We start from the raw sequence: 26398 nt of genomic DNA on the forward strand, positions 1-26398 counted from the left end.
TTGCAAAAATTTGTGCTTGAGAAACAGGTTTTGGAAGAGAAACAAGAAGTAAAAAAGTTGCTTCTTGTTTCTCGGCACAATTTTGAGAATCAGTTTTTTTTCTTCTTTTTTTTTTTTTCTTTTCTTCTTTTTGTGTTGCTCTTCTTGGGTTGTGGCCGGTCGCCGGCGACCGGCCAGCAGCCCAGGCCGGCGAGGGCGTCACGGCCCTCGCCGCCGCACGGCGGAGGCGAGGGTCCCCCGCCGGCGAGGGCGAAGAGGCGGACCCTCGCCGCCCGGGCGAGGCGGCTCGTCGTCGGTCATGGCGAGGTCGGCCTCGCCTAGATCTCGGCGAGGCCGAGCCTCGCCGTCGCGGCCCACGGCGAAGCCGACCTCGCCGTGGGTCGCCCTCGCCACCGGATCCGGGCGAGGCCGACCTCGCTGGCGGTGGGTCGCGACGGCGAGGCTCGGCCTCGCCCGGATATTGCGAGGCCGAGCCTCGCCTGCCGTCGACCCACGGCGAGGTCGGCCTCGCCCGCATCCGGCGAGGTTGAGCCTCGCCGTTGCGACCCACGGCGAGGCTCGGCCTCGCCCGTCGGACGAGGCCGACCTCGCCATGACCGACGGCGAGCCTCCTCGCCTCGCCGGCAAGGGGGACCCTCGCCTCCGCCGACAAGGGCCGTTACGCCCTCGCGGCCTCGGGGGCATGTGGCCGGTCGTTTGCGGAGGCCATGGCCTGGGTAGAAAGAAAAAAAAATAAACAATTCAAAATATTATTAAAATATTATTAATAACAAAAAAATTTGTGTAGTTACCAAACGCATTTCGTTGTTTTCTATTCCAGGAATAGAAATTTTGGATGATTACCAAACGCCTTCAAATGCTTAGAAATTATTTCCGGGCACAGAATAAAAAAGAACCATTTCGAGTAGAAATAGTTCTCCGGCATAGAAACATTGTCATGCGCACCCTTAATGTCATTGGAGAGTGGTCAAATGCCACTGTAGATTCATGGAACAATCGAGTTCTCAAAAAAAAAAAATTCCTCCATTGGAAGCTAAGCCCTGTCAAATCCTCATGAATTGTTTCTGACGTTAGATTAAGGCGCTTTTGCGATTATGACAAGATTGATTAATGTGAAAATAGGACTATGTCATCTGTTGATGTTTGTGGATGAACCTTGGACAATTCTCTCTCTCTCTCTCTCTCTCTCTCTCTCTCTCTTCCCAATGCCTGCAAGATATCTTTGCTGGCTCGTATATATGTTGCAATGATTTGAACACAGTGATATAGCTATTTCCACGGCAAAGAGCAAGCCCGAGAGGGACAGAGAAAGGAGAGGTTAACATCAAACCGATGGTATATATTTCCTAGTTTTCCGAGAAACCTTATTGTGTACGCAAGTTCTGTATCTGAGCATTTACATGACAAGTTTTGTATCCTAATCGAATCGAATCATGAGTATCCATGGGAAGAAGAAAAAGAAGATAAAAAAACACGTGAGATCGATGACGAGGATTGGGAGTTTCATCTGCAGATTTCATCAGTTCCCGCAGTGCCATCTTGACGTTGGCAGGCAGCTCAGGTAATGGCACCAACTGCAATGATCATTCGCGGACTCTCCTTTAAACAGCATCACCAGCCCGACTATGAATCTGCAACGAAATTGCCAAAACCCGAAAAAGAAGTAAGTAATTTTCGTTTCCGAGGTCGAATGTAACACAAGGCATTCTTGTCCAAAGTTTGATAAAACACCACACTTTTAATATTAGTGTCGACTTACCCGATGATCAATAGAACAAGGGCAAGAAGCCACAGCAAGTATTGGTAAGGCTTGTGCTTCGACTTCTTGGCGTGAGCCTCCCACCCGAACTGGGGACGAACGAGGAGGATGAAGCCGAGAAGGAAGCCCGTCAATAGCCCACCGATGTGGGCAAAGTTGTCTACGTGTGGAAGGAGTCCGAGTCCTAAATTGAGCGCTATTATGATGATCAGCATGAAAAGAGCTGCAGCCTGCAAAAATTGAACACGGAGGAGCGCTATTATTATGCTGTTCAATGATCAATTTCCGAATAAAAAGATTGGCGAGTTTATCGACCTTGTTGGTGTAGATGGTCCAATTAGTGATGAGCTCGGAAACCATCGCTCCTACAAGGCCGAAGAGAGCACCGGAAGCGCCGACCGATATTTGGTTCTGGATGAAAAGCGAAGAGAGAATGCTTCCGCCGAATCCGGCCAATAGGTAGATGGTTGCCACTCGCACTGCCCAAATCATCATGGCATGGCCCAAAATAATGTTAGTCAAAAATTCGGCATGAGAAAATGAAGATGTATCATCATTTTTCAATTCCTAATACAAGACTAAAAAGCCCGTGCAAGTCGAGAAATGTAAATTTCCTTTGATCTTACCAAAGCCGAATTGCTGCTCAAGGCGGATGCCGATGAATGCCAAGGACAACATGTTGGCGAGCAGATGAACGACACCGGCGTGCAACCACATACAAGTGATTAGTCTCCAACCTTGTTTTTGGTGCACTATCTTGTTCCAGTCCAGAGCCCCCATCTGGTCCAATCTGCACACAAACAGCAACAAAGGTTGCTTCAGAATTCAAATTCACCTAAGAAATTCACACTTGTATCACAGATAATGAGCAGCTACTTATTCATAAAACGAACCATATCTTCTGCCATGGCAAATTCTTGAATCAAGAAAAGAAACTGGATCAATTTAGTCAATGATGGACTACGTTATGAATAGAGCCAATCAAGTTGCAGAGATTATAGTGAAAACTTGCGCTTTTGAGTGATATAGAGAGATTCGAAGCAAGTTCTTCTGTCGACTAGGCCTACACAATAGCTTCCCTTGAATTACCTAATGCTCGTTGAGAAAAGTAAACAACTACTCATTCACGGTTTGCAGCGTTCATCATATTCTTTTGCAGGTATAATTACAAAAGTTCTTCCGCCGGAAAAACGCTGAGATGATTAATACATAATCTGATCCATTCTCTAAATTGTAAGTTTTGGAACAGATAGTTACTCTCATAATTGAACAAACCTAATTAGGTACAATACATTAGACGTGTATTTCATCAAAATTTGACATTGATGTTTACTATTGCAAGCCGGGGGAGTGATGTTCTGTTTGGTACGAAACTCAAAAAATTTCTATTTAATACGAAGAGGTCAACGGTTTTGAGTTATACGACCATTTCACTTCCTAGAACATCACCAAACGTCTTCATTACACGCACGTAGAAACCGCCATGGAAGTTTCAGAAATGCCAAGAGACCAGCTCCAATCAACATTAAACCTCTTGGTCCTAACATTGTCTAAGAGAAAGTCGGAACAGTAAAAAGAAAGAAGAAACTCAAATATAGAAATAACTTGGGTGCTTACGTAGAAGAAGAGGGACCGAAGAGAGGATTCTCCCTGAGAGGCTGGAACGACATGCTGCCGAGGAACTGGGCGACGCAGCTGCCGTAGACGCGCGAGTTCTTCTCGGGGCAGTCGTTGACGTACATGACGGCGACGAAGACCACGACGTTGGCGAAGATGAACGCGGGGATCAACCACGAGGTCCACTCGCCATCCTCTTCCACGTACGCCGTTGTTGCCGCGGCATAGTAATGGACGTCGGCTTCCTGGGGTCCCTTCTTTTCGGTTCCTCGCTCGATATCTCGCCTCGAGTTCGACATCGCCGCTCTCTTTCGTTTCTCTCTCTCGAGGAATGCTTGGAGAAACGCTTGGGTACAGAGGGAGAAGATTTCTTGTGAAATTGCTGGCAGATTCAACTGTAGCAGAGGGAGAGAGAGAATTTGGAACGAGTATGAGCCAAAGGCGGGTCATCGTGTTATATATAATAGTTGGATAAGCTTTAGAGTTTGACTGTGTTACGCGGTGTTTAAGCAAAGTGCACGAGCTTAAGACATTGGAAATTACTTGGAAATCTCGCCCCTTCTTCGCTGTTTTAATATGATTCGCCGGTTGATTATTTTTAATATTTTGAAATATGGATGCCGTGCAGATGGCTTAATTTACACCGCCGGATACATGACATACTAAACTTAAAATGTGTATACAAGCGATCGGGATGTATCACGAATAAATCAAAGAAAAAATTATTGGATAGCTCCAACTCGTGGAGATACGGTATCCGACGCATATAACTACGACCTTACCATACCGTCCTCCGTCTGGGAAATCCGAATCCGACCCTCGAGACACTGCATATACAATATCCGTCTACAGATAAAACTAAATGCAGAGGACCCCAATCCTGCTCTCGTTGGTATTACATTTTATCCCGGAAAAAAAGAAAGAAATAGTATATCAAAGTATTCATCACAGACTTTGAAACCATCCAAAGGTATGGCGGGTGGGTAGGACTGTTTCTACTGGCCTGATGTATTAATAGTTTGAAATGATCTAATGACCATCGTCATGAAGAAAGCTTCTGCCACCAAGCTTGCTTCTTGCAATTTTTTATGCTTTTGCTAGCTGAAGTGGGAGATGGAGGAACGACTCCTTCCTGCATGAATTTTTCTAACAGATAGAGAATAAAGAGTCCACATCCAATTTATTTGTTTATAAACGAGAGAGTTGGTGGCATCACCCAAGCGAAATTTTCCTCAGTACATACATGCCAACGCATTAATATATGGGTTCTCGACTTCACGTGTTGCTCCGCATACTCTTTGTAACTAGCTCGACTTATTCTACTTTCGAAACAGGCGAGAGGATAAAGTGAATGTGATCCTCGGCAAAATTTCATCTTGCTCGGTAATCACGGTGGTGTTTTTTTAGTAGGCACACAGGTCCGATAATGGCACCAACCGCAGTAATCGCACGCGGACTCTCTTTTATACAGCATTACCAAGCCAACTATGAATCTGAAACAAAATTCCCCGAAAACGCGAAAAAGAACAAAAAATCAAATTAGTAATTACAACATCGACACCAAAGTGCAACCCATTCTTGTTCAAATTATCTACGTGTGAAAAGAATACTTCGAGTCCTAAACTAAGTGCCGGCAAGCCGAACAGTATAAAAACACAAGAACCCTGAAAAACAATAAATAATACAGAAGACCAAGCACTTCAACATTAAATTACGCAGTACAAACTCAAAACATAAAAGCAAGTCAGAGTCTCGTGTTAGCACAAGAACAGAAATTTAGCAGAAGGTGATATCAGGTTTGTCGACTTTGTTGGCATGGATGGTCGCGCCGATGACTCTCAGGATAGCACGAAATTAGGAGCTAAACAAGTTGCTCCGCCTTCGATCGTTCAAAAATGCCGAAGGCTTGCGCGCGATTCAAGAAAATCGTCCAGCCACGTAACCTTCACCCCGAGCCTGACTCAGGCATTTCTAAAGCGCAAATGAAGTTCTAGTAGAGTTGCCGAACCATATCCAGGAACAAACAACATTCCTTAAGAACTCCAAACTTCGATAGTGGCCTTAATCTTTTGACGAGATGATAAATTCACAGACCATATTTGAAGAGGGAAAAGGGACAAGAAATAAGGGTAGATAATCATCTCTTCCAATAAAAAAACAGCTAGGCCTTTTCCAACAAATACTTCTTTGGAGAAACTCCTATAAAATTTGAGAAAGGTATACTATTCACTTGTGACACCGATTAGCAAAGTGATGACACCGCTCATTCATCATCACGAAAAAAAACCCGATTCACATAAAACAGGCAAAAGCAATTTTCTGCACAAAGACAGCTCTAGTTCCTAAAGGAAGTCGAGGAAAAACTTATGCAAAAGATTCCATGTAACCATCAGAACTGGAACCAAACTGCCTACTGCTTATAGGGTATGTGGAATAGTAAAAGCACAATGTGATCAACAAACTCCGAACTGATATGCATTAAACAAAATCAAACTGAATCTGACAAAAGATCCTTGGTAAAATATGTGAGTTGGTCCAAACAGAAATTGAAACAAATTATCTAAACTGTAGATGCCGGATGGTACCGGATTACAAGAAAGCAGGGCAAACGAATTTATCGTTTTCCACCGCCACCTCCGAGCTTGGGGCCCTTTGGCACAGCACCCTTAGGCATGTTCCCCTTGGATTGGGTCTTTTGCGACTTGGCCACCGTCTCAGCTTTCTTTGCCTTCTTCTCATCCTTTGTCTTCTTGATTCTTTCCTTGATTTCCCTGCAAACCAAGAAATGGTCATGCAAAGCACGGTGAGAACGAGCAGGGACAGCGAAAACCTCAACAGTGACTGTGACAGGACAAGAGCTTATACCTGAGAGCAGCCTCACGTGCAGCATCACGGACTTCTGGCTTCTCAGTCCTTTTCTTCTGAATGACTTCCAAGGTAGCACCAACAATAGACCTCGAGTAAGGCTTCTTAGTGGCACGGCGCTTCTTCTTCACAGCCTCAGCGGCGATATCCTGCAAACATGATTAATAGAAAGAGTCAAATTGTGACAACCCCGAGAACCATATACAGCACACACATCCAGGTTAAGCAAAACAGCTATGCTAAAAAGCCTTCTGGCCGATTCTTCACCTTCTTGTGTTGCTTCCTGTACATGGCTGTCCATGTAAGCTTCGAAGGCTTCAGACGGTTGTGGAAGTACCTCTTGCATTTAGAATTGGCAAACAGGAAAACCTACACATGCAAAGCCGAGGAGACAATTCACGTAAGATACGACGACCCACAAGGCCATCACAGAGAACCATTCAAAACCTCACCTGGGAATCCGAGCGAATGAACCTGATTCCCTTGCCGGGGTAAATCTTGGCACCGCTAAAGCGGCAGAGTTCAGTCCTAAAATATCAAAATTAGGGGGAAAGAAACTGTATTAAGAACGACGAATCTCGCAATCGCAAGCAAATGCAGTAATATGCTATCAACATGTAGCAGCAGATATCAAGAGACAGAACACATACTTCCGATTACACATACTAGGGGTCAATAAACCACAGATCAAACACTCAAGAATCATCACACAAGACTAACACCATTACTGCCAAAGTCACAGCTCATAGAGAGTGATAACAGCAAGGAATGCAATATCCATCCATGTAATGAAGCCACACAAGCATTGAACTGTCAACATTGTCCACATTTGTAGATGAAGGTCCAAAATCAATCAGGCCCAAAAATTTGTTCCAGCTCTGCCACTCGGCATTTCGATTACATCTTTACTTCAGCAAATTCTCCTTAACCCCACCGCGTTCTTACTTTCATTTGCAATAGCAAAACAGCCCGCAAACTTTTAAGCCTTGAGAGTTCAAACCTTTCGCAGATTCCGCAACTCAGAGACCTTTCCAAACTCCCACGAACAAGACACCACAAATCCAAAACAAAAGAACAAGAAAACTTGCCACGCTAAAGACGCGAGCTTTACAATCTGGGCACAACCTCGAACCGAAACGAGACACGCTCCGACATCAAGGCAACAACGCCGACGAACAAATCACAACATGATACGCATTGCATCATCGAGAGAGAAAGAGGGGGGGGGGGCGTACTTGAGGACCATGGTGAGGCGAAGGAGGGTCGCTGGAGCTGCTTGGGGTCTCGGCGCGTCTGCTGATGATGGAGGAAACCCTAATTACCATTGCGCCTGCTTAAATGCATCCCGAAGCAGGGGACTCGAGGCTTCGTTCAGCTGAAACGGCGCCGTCGCCTCATGGCCTTGCGAATTGGGCCCGTAGGGCACCGTCCCAGAGATGTCGTTCGGCCCACTCTTGTCTTGAATTGAAGACTCGCGATTTTCAGTCCCAACTTGAATTAGACATATTCTTCTTTTTTTGGGTCGATTAATTAGATAAATTCAGTTACTCCCATTTTTAAGATTTTAAGTGTAGGTGAAATTTCCGATAATAAAAAAAATTAAGGTGAATTTAAGTTCAATATATGTGATATCGTCTTTTGAAATTAGTCGAAAGTGTCGATTTTGCTCTAGGTGGGAGTGGTGGAGATTTGATATGCTTCGTGAGCGAGGTAGGGAAACGTAAATTTTCCGACAAACTTTATAGGATGTGCCACTACACTATATACCTATAAATCACTTATAGGTAATGTAGTGTGGAAAAGAAACTGGAAATTAACAAAGAAATTGCAATTTATACCAATCACTTATAGGTTCGATTCGAGTTAATCTTTTACCGGGTCATAGATTCAATTTCACTGTACTTTGGCAAATTAATTCGATAACCATAATATCAAAGTTAATCATATAGGTTATAAATCATTCACCAATTAGACTATCCATTTGGTATTAAAAAATAGCAATTTACACTATGTTTGTTAGGAGGGAGGGAAGAAGGGGTTGTACAGAGATATTTGTGTTTAGATGGAAAGAAAGAGACGACGAAAAAGTTTTGAGGGATTAGGAGAGATCAGGAGGGGGATTAGTCCGATCTATTTCGTTTATGTTCCAAATCTCTCCGAATCAATCCAAGGTATGGAAGGATTCGGAGGAGTTTGTGTATAAATAAGCAAATGCATTCTCCTTCCTCACTTAGGCCCTTTTTTTGTTGCATCTATTTATATGTACATGAAATGTTATTTATGCCATTATGCATTCTTTTCATTTCTTCTCCCTTCTAATCACTCTTGTCTGTGGCATGTGATGAGCCAGTTGCCAAAACAGCGCATACCATTTATTGAGAGCGCTCGAGCAAAGCCACAGGATGGACTGCCCCTACCGTGATGGAAACTGGATTGCATGCTCTGCTCGAATTATCGGAACTACCAATGCTTTCGCGACCGAAATATGAGCTTTAAGAGACTGAATTCAATTAGCCATTGACAATGCGTCTTGATAGAAATGGATGCGGTATCGGTTATTCATGCCCTGAACACTGAACAATGACATCAATCAGAACCTTTCCATAGAAGATAGCTGAGAGAAAATTTCAGTACTCCGTCCGTTCGAAGGACTGCAAATCAAGTCCAGTCCGCAATTGAGTTCATTCTACTGTATTAGAGGTTGCTCATGTATTCCCTTTGCACATATTTGGTGCTTCAACTTCAGTACTGATTCTGCAATTTAGGAAGAAAATCCTTGTAGCTACAAGTCAAGTACTACTCAGTCAATAGAGACACCATCCCGTGATTCGACCGGGACAAAATGGTGCAAGGTGCGGACAATGAATTCAGTCTCCTTACAAGAAAATTCAGCTACGGAATCGAAACCCTAATTGCAAGAAAATTCAAATTGGGGAAAAACAAAGAGATGACACCATTTGTACAAGAACCATTGCACGAGTCTCCGAAAGAAAACCCTACTCCATGCTTTCAACTAAGCGGAAACCTTATGCATCACCAAGAGATGCACCGGGTTTCAAAACTCATTAAGTCGGGGAGGTAAATTAACACCACTCTTTCAACTCCTCATTTGCATGCACCTAATAATGAAATCATACGCCTCCTTACATTCACAAAAGTCGCGAAAGACGAGCCCCGCTACAGAGATCCTCAAGCTGCTTTAGCGGTCTCACGGACCACAGCTAGCTTAGCCAAGAGACCGCATAACTGAAGATATGAGCCAACACCATCACAGATTCTCATATGCGCAAAGCCAGTTTCCTGCATCCGACAGTGCATAGTATAAGAGATCAAGAATCTTCATATATAGCTGGAACACTTAACTGCACAAGAGAGACCTTCATGAACTCCAACTTCAGATACTCGGCCATGTCATAATTCTTTATGATACGAAAAAGCGTAGTAATTATGTCCGTAGGGGAATAGCCCAGATCATAAAGTTGCTTCAGACCAGCACAAGCATCATCAAACTTCCCCTCTAGGACATTGCGAACCATATTCTTGACATGCAATGGGTGTGGCTGATCACAAACCTGAAGAACAAGTGGATGATGAATTATTTATGAATTCTTAATGGGGGCTGGTGTCACAAATGTGATAATTCTTGAGTTGTATTATAACCTTGAAAACATTTTCCTGATTGACAAACCGGAACCCACTGTATGTTGCTTGCACGTTGTTAAGCGCCTGCCTCATGTCACCATCGGCAGTGAAAATGATAGCCTCAAGGCCTTCGGGGATATAGGGTACCTTCATTTAGTACCATTGCAGTTAAATTATATATCCACCAAAATAGCAGCTAAAATATAAAAGATGATGGAATTATAACCACAACAAAGAAACCGCCGTTATGCAAGTAGAATCACGACAGGACCAACTTAACCATTCATGCAATCAGTCAGGTCCGTCCATTTGACAGACAAAAAATGTTGCCGTGACTTTCTTAGATATTTTTCAGACTAAGTGACACCGACTTGGCCGCCGCATCTGAAAAAAACCCAAAAAATCAAGAATAGAAAAAACACTAAAATACAAAAAAAAAAAACTAAAGACCGACTGCTGGGTTCTTCAAGAGAGGGGGTCTTCAATGGGGGTGGCACATTAGGGTGGAGGGGTGTGAAGGGCGGCACCCCCGCTTCGCCTATGCCAACGAGGGCCATCTACTCTCAACAGGACTCGACAAGCACAGGGAACCCTTGCCCAACCACTGGCGAGTAGGGGTGAGCGGTTCCAGGTTCCTTACAGGTTCCACCTAGAACCTACCCTCAAGTACAAGTTCCTCATTTTTTGGAACCTAGAACCTACCCGTCAGAACCTAGAACCTAGAACCTACCATGTCACAGGTTCCAGGGTCGATTTCAGGGCCCAACAGATTCTTTTTTTTTTTTTGGTTTCATTCTTAGTTAAAAATAACGAAGATGAACGTAACAAAACCAAATAAGCTTATTATTCACCAAAGAGAATACAAAAGACTAGTTTCTCCAGCATTACAGTTCAACTAAATACAATTAAAATGAGGAGTCATTGCGTGAATTGACACGCAACAGAATTCACAAGCGATTAGCATGTCAATCAAGACAATATCCATATCCAGGACCACAAACGAAACGGGAAGCGGGAAAAAAGAAAGAAAGATGAACTTTTGGTCCTCAAACATCCATGAAAATTTGTTTTAAATTCTAACCACCTAAAATCAAAAGAAACAACAATCATAGTTGATAACTTAATAATAGTTTTAAATTTAAAATTGAAGTATCACGCATCGATTATTTGTAACTGCAGCTACAACTTTTTCTTTTCATCCATTATCGGCACGGTTCTAACTATCATCAAGCTTAAGATATTTCTTGAAAGAGTGAATGACGAAAACAATCGACCTCACTAAAGAACAAAAACTTGGCATAGATATATGACAATGAATACCCAAACAGAACAAGTTAAGCAAAGCAATGAGCATGCGAATGGTGGGTACTCCAAAACCACAATATATCAAAGGTCTAAATAAACCTTAGGAAATGTTCTACATGACAAGTTAAGCAAAGTAATGAGCATGTGGATGGAGATAAGAATTTGAGATCCAAGAAATGAGAAGTGAGGAGTAGTAAGAAAATTAGGGATTTTAGATTTAGGGTTCCCGGTTCTCGGTTCCGGTTCCGGTTCCTATAGGAACCAGGAACCAAACCGGAACCGGCGGTTCCTAAAAAAATGGAACTGGGAATCGGAACCTCCCTCCCTAGAACCGAGAATCAAACCAGACCCATCGGTCCGGTTCCCGGTTCTACCCTGGACCCGTGCTCACCCCTATTGGCGAGGGCGAGGGTGAGGGTCGCTGGTCCTCGCCACGCCTGCTTGCCCCTGCCCAAATCTAGGTGAGCACTAGAAGTCCCAGCACGGTGGTGGGTGAGGATTCGCATGGTGGCTTATGCTCCTCGTCAAGGATGGTGCCACTACTCTTGTGCAGTAAATGTCTTCACTGAGAGGCACTATCTTGTGCTCGAGCTTCTTGATGTCGTAGTAGTTCTCACTGTTGTACTTGTACTTGTGAAAGATAATCCTCACTTGGTGGTGGCAAGTAGTCACTCCACCAACACACGTCACCCTTGCATGACGTGAGGGTCAATGGGCCGACGGCCCTCGCTGGCGGAGGTGACCGCCCTTTAAACAGCCCACCGCCGCACACATCTCTCTCTTCAAGTTCTATTTTTCTTTGTTTTCTAGTTTTGGGCTCTTTTTATTTTTGCTCTTTTTTTCTGTTTACCATTTTTTACTGATGTGGCACCTATTTGACACCATATTAGCATCACGCGTCGTTGAAAATATTTAAAACTGCAAAGTCAGCATTTTCCATCACTTAAATTACATAGAGCTAACGAAATACCCGATTGCACTTTCTAGCAAATTTTAGGACTTGATTATATTATTTGAAAGTTTTACGACTTGATTGCACTTTCACAATAAGTTTTAGAACTTCTGATGCATCTATCCCTAATAAAAGCTTAGAAGGAAGCTGTTCAAGGACAATATGTTTCCAATTATTCTCAGTCCACATGCTTCTAATCACAAAGTAAGTGTAGTTGACTTTTCTCAAAGAGACTTCAAGCAACCTGTGATCACGGTGTCACTTCTAAACCTGAAGTAGGGAGAATTCACCTTTAATTCGAAATAGAAGCAGCTCTCAAAGATATTAGACTACATGCAATAAGTATCTCAATGTTCAAATTAAGCCATAGGAAGCCTACACTTCAACACTGTGACCAGCTTAAAAGGATAACATCTTAAAAGGGTGCATTCAAGCTAGTAAACCTCAGTAGAGTTTGGAAAGTCCAACCACAAAGACATATTAGTTTTTTTTTTGGTCGAAACAAAGATATATTAGTTTACCTGGCTTGGAAAGTAGATTTTCAGACTTAACCTTAAGTTTAAAAAAAGCATTTGATGGTTTCAATTCTGTAATCAAACAGAAGAACTACTTTGGCTAAACTATGGCAAGTCCAACAAAGTAGCGCCATCGCAAGAACTAAGCCAATAATATTGAACTTCCACTACAATGATCAGTTTAACTTATCAATAGATGCAAGATTGAGACAAGTATCCATAACATATACATGTACCTTTTCTGCTTCAATCACCACCATGAGACGCACAAGTATTTCTTGGTCAGATAATCGTGAAAAGCGAACAAGAGCACATCTACTCTGAATAGGCTCAATGATCTTCGAAGATATATTGCATGCAAGAGCAAAGCGAGTGGTGTTTGAATATATTTCCATTGTCCGCCTCAAAGCCTGTTGTGCTCCAGAAGTCATGCTGATTTTGAGAAAAAATTGGCAAGGAAGCGAAAGTGCCCCCAATAACCAACCCGATAAAGAAAAATGTATAAGAATTGTACTTCAATAAGTGCAACAAGACGAAGAACCAACAAGTATGATAGGACAAAAGAAAAAGATTGTAAAAATGGAATAACAGAAAAACTTCTATGGCCATCGAATAATCAGTCTAAAATTCAGCTGAATAAGGTCTGGCCATTAATCAAGTAGGACGTCATACCTGTCAGCTTCATCCAATATCACCATTTTATGCCTCCCAAGAGGAAGAGTTACTTTCTTTTGGGAAAACATCTTGATTTTGTTCCTTACAACGTCTATTCCCCTGAATAGGCAAGTGATAAGAAGATTACTCTAGGAAGAAACAGCAGATCGAATGTTAAAGACTTAAAAGTACAAATCCTTGCCTATCATCAGATGCATTCAGCTCCAACACCGCCTCCTTATAGTTTGGTCCCAGAAGTTCATGCGCGAGGGCCAGTATACTCGTAGTTTTACCAGTTCCAGGAGGACCCTGAAAGTACATAGAGATGTAGTCAGAATTATCACGAGCATTCTTCAACACGAGCAAGAAAAGCGTTACCCACATCGACCCACAACGACTTCACAACTAAAGAATGCGTGGCTTTCCATTTTGTTTCACAAGAGTATTGCAGGAAAAAAAAAAAAAGAAGAGAAAAATCCAGCTTCTGCGAACCAACAATTCCAATCACATCGGAAAGCTTCCCCCAGAAAATTGACACACAACTGTTGTCTAACCGAAGCGGGCATGGAGAAAGCACCTGTCTGAAAGAAGGACTTTATTAACAAAAAACCTACAGCCAATTGCTAGGCGCAATTGCCAAATACCAGACCCAAGACTATAAGTCAGGAAAGGCGATTCTACAATGTGCGAAGAAGATTTGGAGGAGGCCAAAGCAAGAAGGCAGATTACATCGGGAATTTTCACAAGCACCTGGCGACACTGCATCTACCCATCTCACTCTTGGCACCATATTCTCGGAGAAATTAGGGCCAAGCACATAGCAGAAACAATCCGAGCAAAAACAACAAATGCAAGCTCGAGCTAGAAACAGAGGACAAGCGAAGAGGACGTACGGACAAGATGAGATTGGGCATGTTGCCGTCGCGAGCGATGACCTGCAGCCTGGAGACGGCGTCCTCGTTGCCGACAATGTCCGCGACCTTGTTCGGCCGGTACTTCTCCACCCACGGCATGTCAAAGTGGCTCGCTCCGGCGCCGGACGAAGAGGAGGACGAAGCCATTTCCGCCGTCGTTCACCGCGCACGAAACTCCCCTGAACCCTTCCTTTCTCTTGAGATTTGGAGGGAAAATGGTCCACCCGACGCGGTAGAGTCGTAGAAGACCGGAAGGACCTCCTTCTCTTTGTATTTATTTGCTGTTGCCCCCTCTTACTTCCGTTAAATTACGTTTAAACCCCAACACGGGTTAAGCTTAAACCAGGGTGTGCAAATAAAAAAAATCGGAAATCGCCTAAAACCGGCTTTTAGGCTGCGCATGGCAACCATTCTGTACCGGGAAACAGATTCTGGTAAGAAATGATTCTTTTTTATTCTGTACCCGGGAACTGATTCTGAGCATTTGAAGGCGTTTGGTAACGGCCCAAAATTTTTATTCCTGAAATAGTAAAAGAACATAAATGCGTTTGGTAACGGCATAAAATTTCTTTTTATTAATAATATTTTAATAACATTTTAAATATTTTAATATTTTTTTCTTTTCTTTTTTTCTTCTCCTCCTTCTTGGTCATGGCCGGTAAAATTTTTTTAATTAATAATACTTTTATTAAAAATAATTTTTTTTTTGGCATGACTGGTAAAAAATTTTCTTATAAATAATTTTTTTATTAATAATTTTTTAAAAAAATATTTTACTAAAATATTTTTTTCTTTTTTTTTTTGCCATGGCCTGGTCGCTGGCCATGGCCGGTAAAATATTTTTTTATAAATATTTTTTTATTAATATATTATTAATAAAAAAAATTTATATAAAAAAAATTTAATAAAAAAAATTTATTGAAAATATTTTTTTTATTTTTTTTTGTCATGGCCTGATCGCTGGCCATGACCGGTAAAATATTTTTTTTATAAATATTTTTTTATTAATATATTATTAATAAAAAATATTTTCATTAAATTTTTTTTATAAATTTTTTTTATTTTTTTCGCCATGGCCTAGTCGTTGGCCATGGCCGGTAAATTTTTTTTTATTAATAATATTTTTTTTATTTTTTTCGCCATGGCCTGGTCGCTGGCCATGGTCGGTAAAATTTTTTTATTAATAATATTTTTTTATTAAAATATTTTAATCTCGCCGGATACGGCGAGGGTGGCCCTCGCGCCGGACATTAGAAGCTATATTAAAAACCAAGAAAAAGAAGAAGAAAAAAAAACCGATTCTCATTTTTGTTCCCTTAATCAAGAAGTTACTTTTTTTTATTCTTGATTCTCGTCTAAATCGATTCCTGGGCACAAATTTGCAAGAATTTGTGCCTTAATCAAAAAATTAAACAAACGGATTTTTATTCCCAAACTGATTCTGGGAACAAAAGAACAGAATCAAACACTATTTGGCAAGTTGCCATGCACAGCCTTAATGGGCGGTTTTGTTTCGAACATTACTCATTTAGGGTGGACGGTTCCATCTTGAAACTGATGACCCTTGGCTCAAACCAAACCGAACCAACCAAATTACTTTGTTCCGAATCCGAGTCAACTCAAAATTCAATTTGGACTTAGAGTATTTCACTAAAGATTAATAAGTGGAATTTCTTTACCAAATTTGATAAAACAAGGGAAAATGACACAATCAATTCCTGAACTTTAACCAAATATGCAATGTGGTCTTTGAACTTTTAATTTGTTCAATATAGCCCATGAACTGTAACCCAATATGGAATGCGGTCCATGAACTTCTAATTTGTTCAATGTCATATCTGAACTTCTGGTGCATGTTCAATTTAGTCCGTGAACTATATAAAAATGTTCAATGTAGTCCTAGGACTAAATTGAACATGCACCAAAAGTCCAAGAACCACATTGAACAAATTAGAAGCTTAGGGATCACATTAAATATTAGGCTAAAGTTCAGAGATCAAATTGCACATTAAGCAAAAGTTGGGGGACTGTTTGTGTCATCATCCCATAAAACAAAAATGATCATAAGATTTTCGGATACCGTGATTTTTAATTAATGAGAATTTTAATTTTTTCTTTTGAGCAGATTATTGCATTAAATTAATCATTATCGTGACACATCAAGAAGCAGGGCCTTTTTAAAAGAATTCACACGATTCACATGTAACTTTATTCAAGGATTTGAATTTGTTCCCACCCGTGCGAATTGGGACAACGTGGAGGAAAAAACGGTACCAAGGACCGCGTGATGTCTTATTTACCACAAAAACTTCAAAATGATACATATGTAAAAAATTTACCCAAAATTAATTTTTCGATTATCAAAACTAAATTTTTGATCCAAAAAAACCATAAACTGATACACTTATGATAAATTTACTCTCCGTTAAATTGGATTAATACCATAAAAAATCGCAAACCGGTATACCTACCCAAACTGGTACGCCCATTAACTGTCAAGTGTCACCCAACTCGGTAAATTGACGGTAAAATTTAATGAAAACCAACTGAGAATAAAGATATCACAGGTGTATCGGTTTAGAATTTTTTTATAATAAAAAATTAATTTAAAATAAATTTATTATAAATATATTAATTTAGGATTTTCCACGGTATTAATCCAAATTATTTTGGCTAGGCTTACCGAAATTATTTTTGATAACCACGAACAAAGAAGACCCCAGAAAGAAAGAAAAGGAAAGGGAACGAGCGCGACACATAGAAAGCGGTGGTTATTCTCGGGCCACCGCGCGTTCATGACAGTCCATGCTTAACCTCCACGCTGTCCCTTCCATCATCGTACACGACACACACCCAACCCCCACCCGCACACAGACAGAGAGAGAAACGACCCGGACAACAATCGCCGTTTCTTGATCCGATCTCTCTCTCCTCCTGCTTCTTCTTCGTCTTCGTTGTCTTCATCCCCTCGAAAGATTCACCGCGAGTTCTCGCCCCCCAAATCCGCTCCTCTCTGCTTCCCTCCCATGGCTTAGTGCGTGCCCACCGGACCAAGAGAGACCCCAATTCGATAGCTCGCCGAGGCAACCCGCGACGCGCGAGAACAAGAAAATGGCATCGACCGCCGGAACCACCAACGCCGCCACGGCCCAATCCCCGATCCGATCCTCCGACGACGTCACCGTCGACCTCACCCCGCTCCTGTCCCGCTCCAGCAGCTCCCGCGACGACCCCTCGAACGGAGGCCAGGGCCTGCGCGAGGCGGCGCGGTTCCTGCGCCGCGCCAGCAGCCGGCGGATGATGCGGGAGCCGTCGATGATGGTCAGGGAGTCCGCGGCGGAGCAGCTCGAGGAGCGGCAGAGCGACTGGGCCTACTCGAAGCCCGTGGTGGTGCTCGACGTGCTCTGGAACTTCGCCTTCGTCGCCGCCGCCGTGGGGGTCATGGTCGTGAGCCGGGGCGAGAGCCCCACGATGCCGCTGAGGGTGTGGATCGTGGGGTACGGGTTGCAGTGTATTTTGCACGTGGTTTGCGTGGTGGATGAGTACAGGAGGAGGCAGCGGCGGTGGCGGTTGCGCCAGCCGTCGCCGCGATCCGATAGCTCCCTCGAGGAGGAGAATTCGGGGGGATCTCGAGGGGAATCGCCGAGGGAGTATGTGTCTTTGGCTCAGTTTAGCGAGGAGGGAAGAAGGTAGTTTGTGGGGTTTTTTGTCAATGTTCAATTGGGTTTTTGAGCTTGATTTATGTGTTTTGATTTTCATTTTGAGAATCGTTGCTGGTTTGTTCATTACTAGCCCGTTAGTTTAATGTCAATTTATTCGCGGAAAGAGCGTACGTGAAATGAAGCGAATGATGGGCGGTGTAGAGCAGTAAGGAGATAGATTTCCTTCTTGGATATTTTGAAGTTGGACTATCATCAAAATTTTAGCGGGTCGTTAGCAAAACTTCATATCTGCATTATTAGCACAGCAAAGAAAAATTGAAGTTGAACTATAGGCAAAAATCATGTCTTTGCTACTGAAACATAGTTTTCTTATGCGGATCATGCTGCTATCTTCTAGCTCCGATTATGGGACTGCATTGCTGTGCAATGATATACTGACCAGCGGTTGATTTACTCTCTTATGGAGAAAGTCTGAATGTATCGGTGAATGTGGATCATAGTTGGTTGCTTTCAGGGAGATAGTGCAAGATGTGCTGCTTGCTAAGTGCCCTTGGTTGACTAAGTGATCAACATTTTATTCTAGTGTGATATTGCAGGGCTCTGTTGACACTTGTTATCCTTTCATGTAATTTCAGTAGTGTAGCGAAGCATCTGGAGTCAGCAAACACTATGTTTTCCTTCATTTGGTGGATCATTGGTTTCTACTGGGTTTCAGCTGGTGGCCAAACTTTAGCACATGATGCTCCTCAGCTATATTGGTTCGTCTTGACTCTTTTGTTGCTTTTTGATTCAAACTACAGCTCTAATGAGAAAATCTAACTTTCTTCTACCTTGTTATGCATGAAGGCTTTGCATCATCTTTTTAGGGTTCGACGTGTTCTTTGTAGTCTTCTGTGTTGCCCTGGCATGTGTCATTGGCATAGCTGTGTGTTGCTGCCTCCCTTGTATTATTGCACTTCTTTATGCTGTAACAGACCAGGTACGTCTCGATTCTCGCTGGGGATAAGAATTTCATTTCTTGACCGTTTGATTTTTCACTATGTCTTGTCTTGCTAGTTTATGTGCCCAACCATGCTGGGCATTTTGTATTGGCAATAACACTGGAACCTTAACAGGAACTAGTATTATTTGCCACTTGCGAGCAATTAAAGTTTGTGATGCTGTGATAATCGACCTTCTTTTTAAAGGCCAAAAGGAAAAAAGGAACTGATTGCTGAATTGGTTGGTTGGCATATATAGCTTACTTTCCCAGTTGTTTCTATCCTCTTTTGAAAATCTGCTGCGAGGTGTGTAGCCAAATGTTGTCTACCTGAAACTAGATTTTGGAGGTGCAGAGGCCCTACAGAGTGTCTTCTGTCTGTACACCTTGTGTTGCAAAGAGTTTGGCTTGCCTTCACTAAATATTCTTTTCTGTTGGGTTGTAATTGAAGAGTGCAATGTTAATTTTAGGATGTGATAATCAGTGACGTGGTAAATGTCTCTTTACAAGGATTGGAAATTGTTCTTGTCATTTAATGGTGTCGATTTAGATGCAACCATGTCATGGAAGGTGCAATGATAATTAATAAATTCATGGAAAAACTTTGACAAACAACGTAAGTTAGATGCTGATAATGAGCGGATAGTTTACAGGAAATAATTGATGCTTTTTCCCCTAAAGAATCAATGCTGAGCTAGTCGGTGAGATATTCCATGATAAGCTAGTTGAGGATATTTTCAATGTTGAGCTAGTTGAGCAGATATTATTTGCTTTCCTACTTTTTATTTGCATATTCAGGCTGAACTTAAACATGTGCGCTCAAGCTATAATTCTTAATACACCAGTAGTGGACTATTGTGGTCTTTAGAAGGGAAAAATTTGTTTCCTTATTTGAATTTTCAGTTCTGTGGATTTAGGTGGGGATAATCATTCTGTAGTTAGTTGCAATACCTTATATGTCGTGCATGTTTAGGATGACGTCAATATGTTTTATTAATTCCTGAAAAAACTTAAGGTAGGTTGTTGTTGAGGAGTGGTGAATGAGGAGACACGAGGTATTTGTGTGGATCATGTTACAGACTTATCATCGCATTTGGATTATGTCAAAAAATATACCCATTTAACACGATGTTCCCTGTTTTGATTATGATTATCATCGCATTTGGATTATGTCAAAAAATATGTCCCTTTAACACGATGTTCCCTGTTTTGATTATGATTCCTTATACACTGTCTGATGAAATCACGGTACTATGTCACTGGTTCATGTTGTGGTCGAGTCATTTTGGTGATATAAAACCGTACTTTTACCTAACATTTTTCCGAGGCTTGGACTTCTTTGGTGGTTATTTATTATTCAAACCTTGAAACGTACTCTTTTCTTGGATGAGTTCTACAGTTCCCTTTGTTGCTTGTTAATAAATTGTAATAGAGAAAAAGCTTACTCCGTATGAGAGCTATCAGGAACTCTGTACAAGCTGATATAAAAGCGCTATTATTTGCTAACAAAATAGATAATTTGTTCAGTAGCATAATCAGGTAGAAGCGCAGAGAGATCAGTTTAGAGAAGCAGGATCTTACATCATATATACTGGAATAAACTTGGACAAACCAGTATCCTCATGTTACTATCCTCCATTCTGGCTAAGTTAATTAGTTATTTGACTTTCTTTGTCTAGCTAAGTGTGATGAGTGGCATTGAATCTTTGCTTGTATTCTTACTATGTGTTCTATTAATTGATGAATGCAATTCATGATGCTGCAACCATGCATATGAGGAACTGTGTCTATGATTTCATGTTTATGTTTTAGTACTTCAGAGATCTTTTGGGTTTTGGTTTTGGTTTTGGCAGGCAGTTTGGACTATGTTTTCACTGATATTACCACTTTACGTCAATACAGGAAGGAGCATCTAAAGAAGATATTGAGCAACTGCCCAAGTTCAAATTCCGGAAAATTGGTGACGGCGAGAAACATATCTCTGATGTAGAGGGACCTCTTGGAGGCGTAATGACCGAATATGGCACCAAAGACTCGCCCATTGAACATTACCTATCGCAAGATGATGCAGTACGTAGTCCAATTTTCTCCTGAGTTCCATCGGATCTCTTTTTTCCCTTTTATTTGATCAAAACTAACCAATGCAATTTCTGTTAGTATTCGTATAGAAGTATGAGAGATTAAATGTTAGCAACTTTTTACCTGATAATTGGTGAAAATAGAAATTGTTCCTTCCATGACATTTTACCATCCCTCTGTCGATATAAAGCCTGCTGAAACACCACCGTGTTCCTGCATGTTTGAATTTGGTATCTGTGCTTACTGTAGGAATGTTGCATTTGCCTTTCGGGATATGAGGACGGGGTCGATCTGAGGGAACTTCCGTGCCGTCATCATTTTCATTGTACCTGTGTAGATAAATGGCTATACATAAATGCTACCTGCCCACTCTGCAAGTATAACATCTTGAAGAGTACCGGCAATGGATCGGAGGAAGTGTAGAAGGCCTGAGTGCCTGGCACAAACTACATATTCCTGAACTTTTATAGTTCAAGAGAATTCGACTTTCAGAGCATGTTGAAGGACAAGTTGTGGGCTGTCCTTTCCTATCGCCGTGGTAGTTGTACTAGCAACTGCCTGTCTGTCTGTCCTAGTATGTACGTTTCCAACCTCTCCTTCTTTGTACATGTTCATGTCTGGATTTTTACCGAGTCTGATGATTCAAGAAGCCATCGGCTTTCGCCATTGTTGACGATGGCGCGGTTAAATATCAGATGCTTGTTATAAATCCTTTCGGGAGGATGTGTACTTTCAGTTGGACGAGTTTCCGAATTCAAGCGTAAAAGTCACGAGACCACTTGAAACGTGAGAAGTAAGGCGTCAATATTACCTTTTCTTTGTCGGGCCAACAACACGTGATGTGTTGATTTAACATGTTATGACAGTGACAACATCTGCTTGATGCATTCAATAGATTGATTTTCATCTAGCTATGGGTGTGCATACAGATTTTTCAAGTGCCTACTCCGAGAAATTGCAACTCTCGAGGAAAAACGGTCTCTTTTATCGATTTCATTTGATTTTTAGTTGGTGTTTTACGGCTGTTTTCAGGCACGAGAATATGCCTGAAACAGCCCGGAGAAGATCAGGACATGTTGGCCAATTTGCGATGAAGCATGAGAGATGTCGGGTTGCAGGTCAACATCTCAGGATTACTTAGCGAGCTCGAGCCTTATTTTGGGTGTTAGAACTCGGCAAATGGAATGAGCTAAATGCACCGCCGGGCTAACCATATTTGCTCACGCATTCACTCATTTTTTCGTATGGAATAATTATATCACTTGAAATTTGTTTGAAGTCACAAAAAAGGCAGAGCTGGTTCTCAGGTCCCAGAACCAGTCGGTTCAGTTTTAGGATTCGGTTCACTTCCCAACTTTAATTACCAGGAAGCGGCTCTGGCATGGTGCCTTTCTAGATTCTTGTTCTGGAATCTATTCGCCCTGAAATCGACCGTTTCGATTTTAATTTTTTTCCTTTTTTGCCATGAGAAGTTAATAATTACATTTCTTTTAATCAATAGCAACGAACTTCTTATGCGTTCAGACGACTGTTGACTGACGGACTCATTACTGACGGACATACCCGTATATCTTACGAAGACCGAATAATTACCGGAGACAAAGAGTGTTACCCTCTACAGGCATGCATAACATTTTTAGACCAATAAGAATATTTCCTAAAAGTACAATACAAATTATTAGTTAAGAAGATGGATTTTTATCAAGTCCATATCAGGGCAAAGAATTTTTGTAAGTTGGATGGGTTACGTGCGTGGATGAATTTGGGTTAAGATGGGTCACGTGTGTGGGCGAATTTGGTTACGCAAATATCTCTAAGTACACACGTCACTCATTTAACGGCCAATATGTTACGATAATCAAAGATCTAGAACTTTAAAGGATTGATCATACTCTTGCGAGCAGGATTTTTCACACTCACTTGTTGTGTAAAGCAAATCTCTAAACAAAAAAGAAGAAGAAGAAGAAGATAAAACCGAAAAAGAATTACAAAAAAGGAAGACGATTCTCCATCACAAAGCAAAACCAAATCACTGTTCTTTTACAGAAAAAGTGAAAAAAAAAAAATCAAATCATGGACCCCATCCTGACCGCTCGATCAGGTCGGGGGGGCCCCGCTCCACAGCTCCCCGTCTCGTACTGATCCAGTGATCACCCGCAGAAGGACGCCACCGGCAAGCCAATCACCGTCGGCCACGCGTCCGCACAGCTCGCCCAGCCGTCCTCGACCACGACCCTCACCGAGACGTCCACCGTGCCGTGGCCCCTCGTCCCGTCCCGGTCCCTCAGCCGGTAGCTCAGGAACCCGACGGATCCCGCAGGCGCCGCCGGCGAGAGGATGTCCGTGGCCGGGATCTGGCAACAGCCCAGCAGGGCCTCGCCGCCGCCTCGCCGCCGCGCGCGGACGGCGAGGCTGACGGAGGAGCGGATGTCGGCGAAGAAGGCCGGGTCCACGGAGAGCCGGAACTTCTCGTTCCACGTCGGGCTCGTGCCCCCCCGGCGGTCGACGCTGGTGGCGTGGGCCTGGCGGCAGCTGCTCGGCGAGGCGGCGAGGGTGGCGAAGGGGTTGAGGCGCCGCGAGAAGAGGGCGTTCAGGGTCGGGTTCTTGAGGCCGCGGGCCGATATGACGGTGATCTCGACGGAAATCGGGCCAGTCTCGGTCTTGTGGCTCGTCATGCGGAGGCAGATCTCGATCCAGAGCTGGAGTTTCGAGCGTGTTTGGAGGAGGAATTGGCCAGCGGAGGGCGAGGACGAACATGTGGTCCGGTTTCTTGAAAGTTGGTTCAGCAGACGACGGACGACAGACGATGGGGTTTGGTTTGGTTTGGTTTGGTTTTCGAGTGGTGTCCGACGGTGATGTGACGTGGAATTTGGGACAGAGCCACGCACAGCGGACAGAAACAATAAAAAAAATGTTCCCCACTTTCGCGTGAAGGTGGGTGGCATCATTATCCACATGACCCAATCGAGAGAGACATTGTAGAAATTCACGAAAGAACTTTTAGTCAGTTTGTCCTAATTACACAAATTCGAAAGAGCTTAAAATAATTTCGACTTTAACCCGCCTCCCGGTTCGGGTCCAACTCTTCTTTATCCTGTGAGAAAGCACTTACCTTAACTCGAGTCTTGATAATTTCGTTGGAGATTCGACGTGTCATTATACATGTACCTGGCAGCCTTGCGATTGTCGCGCGTCGAAGCTGCAGCCAAAATCTGATTAGTCTTCAACCAAGCAAGAGAAGGAAATGCGAGCATTCAAGGTTGGATTTTTTTGGCGTATGGATTGAAGAAATGGATTACTTGAGAGAAAACGAGGCACGAACGAGCAGTTCACCTAATCCGAGCGTGTTATGAAATCAAGAAAAATGGAACCTTGAACTCGCGATCGGCGATGTCCGAAAATAGGGGAGCTCTCCGATTGTACGCAATCCGTCCACGTCCACACCGCAATAAGTGGTGGGAACGTGTGGAATGACACGTCACATCTTTAATGACGTCGTTGTATAGAAACTTAAGGGGATCAAATACGAGTACTGATTGGAAAAAGTTTGGACCATAAATTGGAACCCAAGTTAAGGTAAGTGCCTTTTTTTAAGACAAAAATAGTTAGGCCAAAATTGATACCCAAACTAAAGTGGTTCTTTTTAAAAGAAATGGGTCCTTAATTTCTGAACCAATGTGAGGTTTTCATTAAATTTTGTTAGAGAATAAAAGTGGGCGACATCTTTTATACATATTTGGGTTTTTGTGGATCAATGATGTAGGAGATTTTGCACTGAGCGTTTGTCATTGAGATATTTTCTTAGAAAAGTAATTATTGGTATTATTAAAAGATGATTATTATAAATTAATGGAGATATTTTAGTTAAATATTTTCTTATATATTTAGACAAATTAGGATTTTCACACATTGATGATGTTCACTTGGCTATTATATAGTTATTATAAGATTATATATTCATATAACTTGCTTTTCCATTAGTGCGTGTCAATAAGTACTTTTGTGAAATCCAATCTAAACTCATAGTATGGTTCCAATTATCAATCCTCTTCCCATGCATTAAATGAAGACGAGAAGCACTTATGGATTAATACCACAAAAAGTCCTAAACTATATCCATCGTGAGTGTGACACAAATACCCAAATTTTTTTGTATCATTAAAAATCATAAACTTGCTTATCGTGACACAAATACCCCAAACTTTCCCTAAACTCATACTAATGCGCCACATATATCCGGATGGAACTAAAATAGAGGGTATATATTTCACACATGTATCAGTTTGGATTTTTTCGTGTTACAAAAAAAGTTGGAAGTAGTTGAGTCACGGTGGCTAAATTTATGATTTTTTATGATACGAAAAAAAGTTTGAGGTATTTGTGTCATAGTTGGCATAGTTTGGTGCATTTGTTGTATTTGTGCAACTTATTTATGTTTAAGGTAAGGGAAATTGTCACTTTTTTTTTGGTCGAAAGGGAAATTGCCACTTATAGTCCCTAAACTTTGGCCCAATGTGTAATGTCATCCTTCGACATTTAATTAATTCAATATGATCATCAGATTATTCATAAGTGTTCAATGTAGTTCATAAAATTTTAATTTATTCACTCAAATCTCTCAACTTTTCATAATATAATTAAATCAATCGTTCGGTACTATTAACAAGTTTTCATATTTGCACCATTGCCTAGATAATATAGTATCTTTTCATTTAAATCCTTTTTCTAAATCGACACAAAAAATATGCCATCTTCTTATTACCTTTTTATTTTGTTGGTCTTTGTAACAATTTTTTAATATTGTTCCATTTAAGTAAATTTTAACACATGATTTTTATAATAGTAAAACTAGAAACTCGAGAGTTGTATCGGATTGTTATTCCCACTATTTTAAGTCCAAGCATTTACGCAAAGATATGCAAAAAATAATTCATCTATAAATACTGGCATTTATATTCATTCAAAAAGTGGTTTTTCGAGTTCTATGCCATTTATTTCTGGCTTCTTGACCTAAAAACGAACATTCTTTACAAAATATTCGCCTTATCTTTCTATTATCAAATCTCGCTCCACCAGGAGGAGCGGAACTCTTTTGAGGATGAAAAAGTCATTGAGGGTATTGGAACCTTGATACATCGTTTACGAGGAGTTATCGGTATTAGAATAATTAAATATTAAACAACGGCTTCATCTAACAGCTTAAACTTTTATAACAGAAATTCATAGATAGTATCAGAGCTGGAGGTCCCGAGTTTAAATCTTTCCGGATCCCATTTGCCTCCCCAATTAAATATGTCCATGCTTAGTATTAGGCAAAAAGACCAGACTAAGCGTGAGGAGAAATGTTAAAATATTTAAATATTAAACCACGCCTTCATCTAACAGTTTAAGTTTTTAGAATAGTTGACAGTAGTCTTGCAACTTTCTAGCTCACTAACCTTTCCACACGGGGAAT

At 41.8% G+C, this 26398-nt stretch overlaps 5 protein-coding genes across 5 annotated transcripts; 1 reads left to right on the plus strand and 4 right to left on the minus strand.

Moving 5' to 3' along the window:
* Positions 1-1318: 1318 nt before the first annotated feature.
* LOC115692504 (RHOMBOID-like protein 2) lies at positions 1319-3817 on the minus strand. Its single transcript, XM_030619373.2, has 5 exons — positions 3377-3817; positions 2386-2549; positions 2075-2238; positions 1760-1989; positions 1319-1631 (listed from the first exon to the last, which is right to left on the minus strand). Exons 1-5 carry the CDS (start codon positions 3673-3675, stop codon positions 1520-1522), a joined length of 969 nt encoding a protein of 322 aa, XP_030475233.2. The 5' UTR covers positions 3676-3817; the 3' UTR covers positions 1319-1519.
* Positions 3818-5826: 2009 nt separating this feature from the next.
* On the minus strand, positions 5827-7601 carry LOC115692508 (60S ribosomal protein L24-like). The gene is made up of 5 exons (XM_030619377.2): positions 7477-7601; positions 6694-6769; positions 6509-6610; positions 6242-6390; positions 5827-6147 (listed from the first exon to the last, which is right to left on the minus strand). The coding sequence occupies exons 1-5, from the start codon at positions 7485-7487 to the stop codon at positions 5991-5993; spliced, it is 495 nt and encodes a 164-aa protein (XP_030475237.1). The 5' UTR covers positions 7488-7601; the 3' UTR covers positions 5827-5990.
* A 1400-nt stretch (positions 7602-9001) lies between these two features.
* On the minus strand, positions 9002-14469 carry LOC115692502 (replication factor C subunit 2). Its single transcript, XM_030619368.2, has 7 exons — positions 14203-14469; positions 13512-13618; positions 13328-13429; positions 12892-13087; positions 9902-10030; positions 9619-9813; positions 9002-9541 (listed from the first exon to the last, which is right to left on the minus strand). The coding sequence occupies exons 1-7, from the start codon at positions 14368-14370 to the stop codon at positions 9431-9433; spliced, it is 1008 nt and encodes a 335-aa protein (XP_030475228.1). The 5' UTR covers positions 14371-14469; the 3' UTR covers positions 9002-9430.
* A 2622-nt stretch (positions 14470-17091) lies between these two features.
* LOC115692503 (E3 ubiquitin-protein ligase At1g12760-like) lies at positions 17092-21853 on the plus strand. Its single transcript, XM_030619372.2, has 5 exons — positions 17092-17912; positions 18521-18643; positions 18732-18864; positions 20767-20934; positions 21193-21853. The coding sequence occupies exons 1-5, from the start codon at positions 17335-17337 to the stop codon at positions 21364-21366; spliced, it is 1176 nt and encodes a 391-aa protein (XP_030475232.2). The 5' UTR covers positions 17092-17334; the 3' UTR covers positions 21367-21853.
* Positions 21854-22773: 920 nt separating this feature from the next.
* On the minus strand, positions 22774-23767 carry LOC115692522 (BON1-associated protein 2-like). The gene has a single exon (XM_030619398.2). The coding sequence runs from the start codon at positions 23616-23618 to the stop codon at positions 23094-23096; it is 525 nt and encodes a 174-aa protein (XP_030475258.2). The 5' UTR covers positions 23619-23767; the 3' UTR covers positions 22774-23093.
* Positions 23768-26398: the final 2631 nt, after the last annotated feature.

This window comes from Syzygium oleosum, unplaced genomic scaffold (assembly GCF_021117445.2).
Source record: "Syzygium oleosum isolate NSW1041296 unplaced genomic scaffold, Sole_v2.1 Sole_v2.15, whole genome shotgun sequence".
Lineage (NCBI taxonomy): Eukaryota > Viridiplantae > Streptophyta > Magnoliopsida > Myrtales > Myrtaceae > Syzygium > Syzygium oleosum.

What these genes read in the sequence shown, in the direction of transcription:
- LOC115692504 (XM_030619373.2), bottom strand. Translation starts at nt 3,675, where the DNA reads ATGTCGAACTCGAGGCGAGATATCGAGCGAGGAACCGAAAAGAAGGGA. An exon ending in TGAGCAGCAATTCGGCTTTG is followed by an intron (nt 2,239 to 2,385) that starts GTAAGATCAAAG and finishes TGATTTGGGCAG; the next exon opens with TGCGAGTGGCAACCATCTAC. An exon ending in CTTGTTCTATTGATCATCGG is followed by an intron (nt 1,632 to 1,759) that starts GTAAGTCGACAC and finishes ATTTCGTTGCAG; the next exon opens with ATTCATAGTCGGGCTGGTGA.
- LOC115692508 (XM_030619377.2), bottom strand. An exon ending in TCATTCGCTCGGATTCCCAG is followed by an intron (nt 6,611 to 6,693) that starts GTGAGGTTTTGA and finishes TTGCATGTGTAG; the next exon opens with GTTTTCCTGTTTGCCAATTC. An exon ending in ACAGGAAGCAACACAAGAAG is followed by an intron (nt 6,391 to 6,508) that starts GTGAAGAATCGG and finishes TCATGTTTGCAG; the next exon opens with GATATCGCCGCTGAGGCTGT.
- LOC115692502 (XM_030619368.2), bottom strand. Translation starts at nt 14,370, where the DNA reads ATGGCTTCGTCCTCCTCTTCGTCCGGCGCCGGAGCGAGCCACTTTGAC. An exon ending in TGCCCAATCTCATCTTGTCC is followed by an intron (nt 13,619 to 14,202) that starts GTACGTCCTCTT and finishes ATGTACTTTCAG; the next exon opens with GGTCCTCCTGGAACTGGTAA. An exon ending in ATATTGGATGAAGCTGACAG is followed by an intron (nt 13,088 to 13,327) that starts GTATGACGTCCT and finishes TCTCAAAATCAG; the next exon opens with CATGACTTCTGGAGCACAAC.
- LOC115692503 (XM_030619372.2), top strand. Translation starts at nt 17,335, where the DNA reads ATGGCATCGACCGCCGGAACCACCAACGCCGCCACGGCCCAATCCCCG. An exon ending in TTTAGCGAGGAGGGAAGAAG is followed by an intron (nt 17,913 to 18,520) that starts GTAGTTTGTGGG and finishes ATGTAATTTCAG; the next exon opens with TAGTGTAGCGAAGCATCTGG. An exon ending in ACCTATCGCAAGATGATGCA is followed by an intron (nt 20,935 to 21,192) that starts GTACGTAGTCCA and finishes TGCTTACTGTAG; the next exon opens with GAATGTTGCATTTGCCTTTC.
- LOC115692522 (XM_030619398.2), bottom strand. Translation starts at nt 23,618, where the DNA reads ATGACGAGCCACAAGACCGAGACTGGCCCGATTTCCGTCGAGATCACC.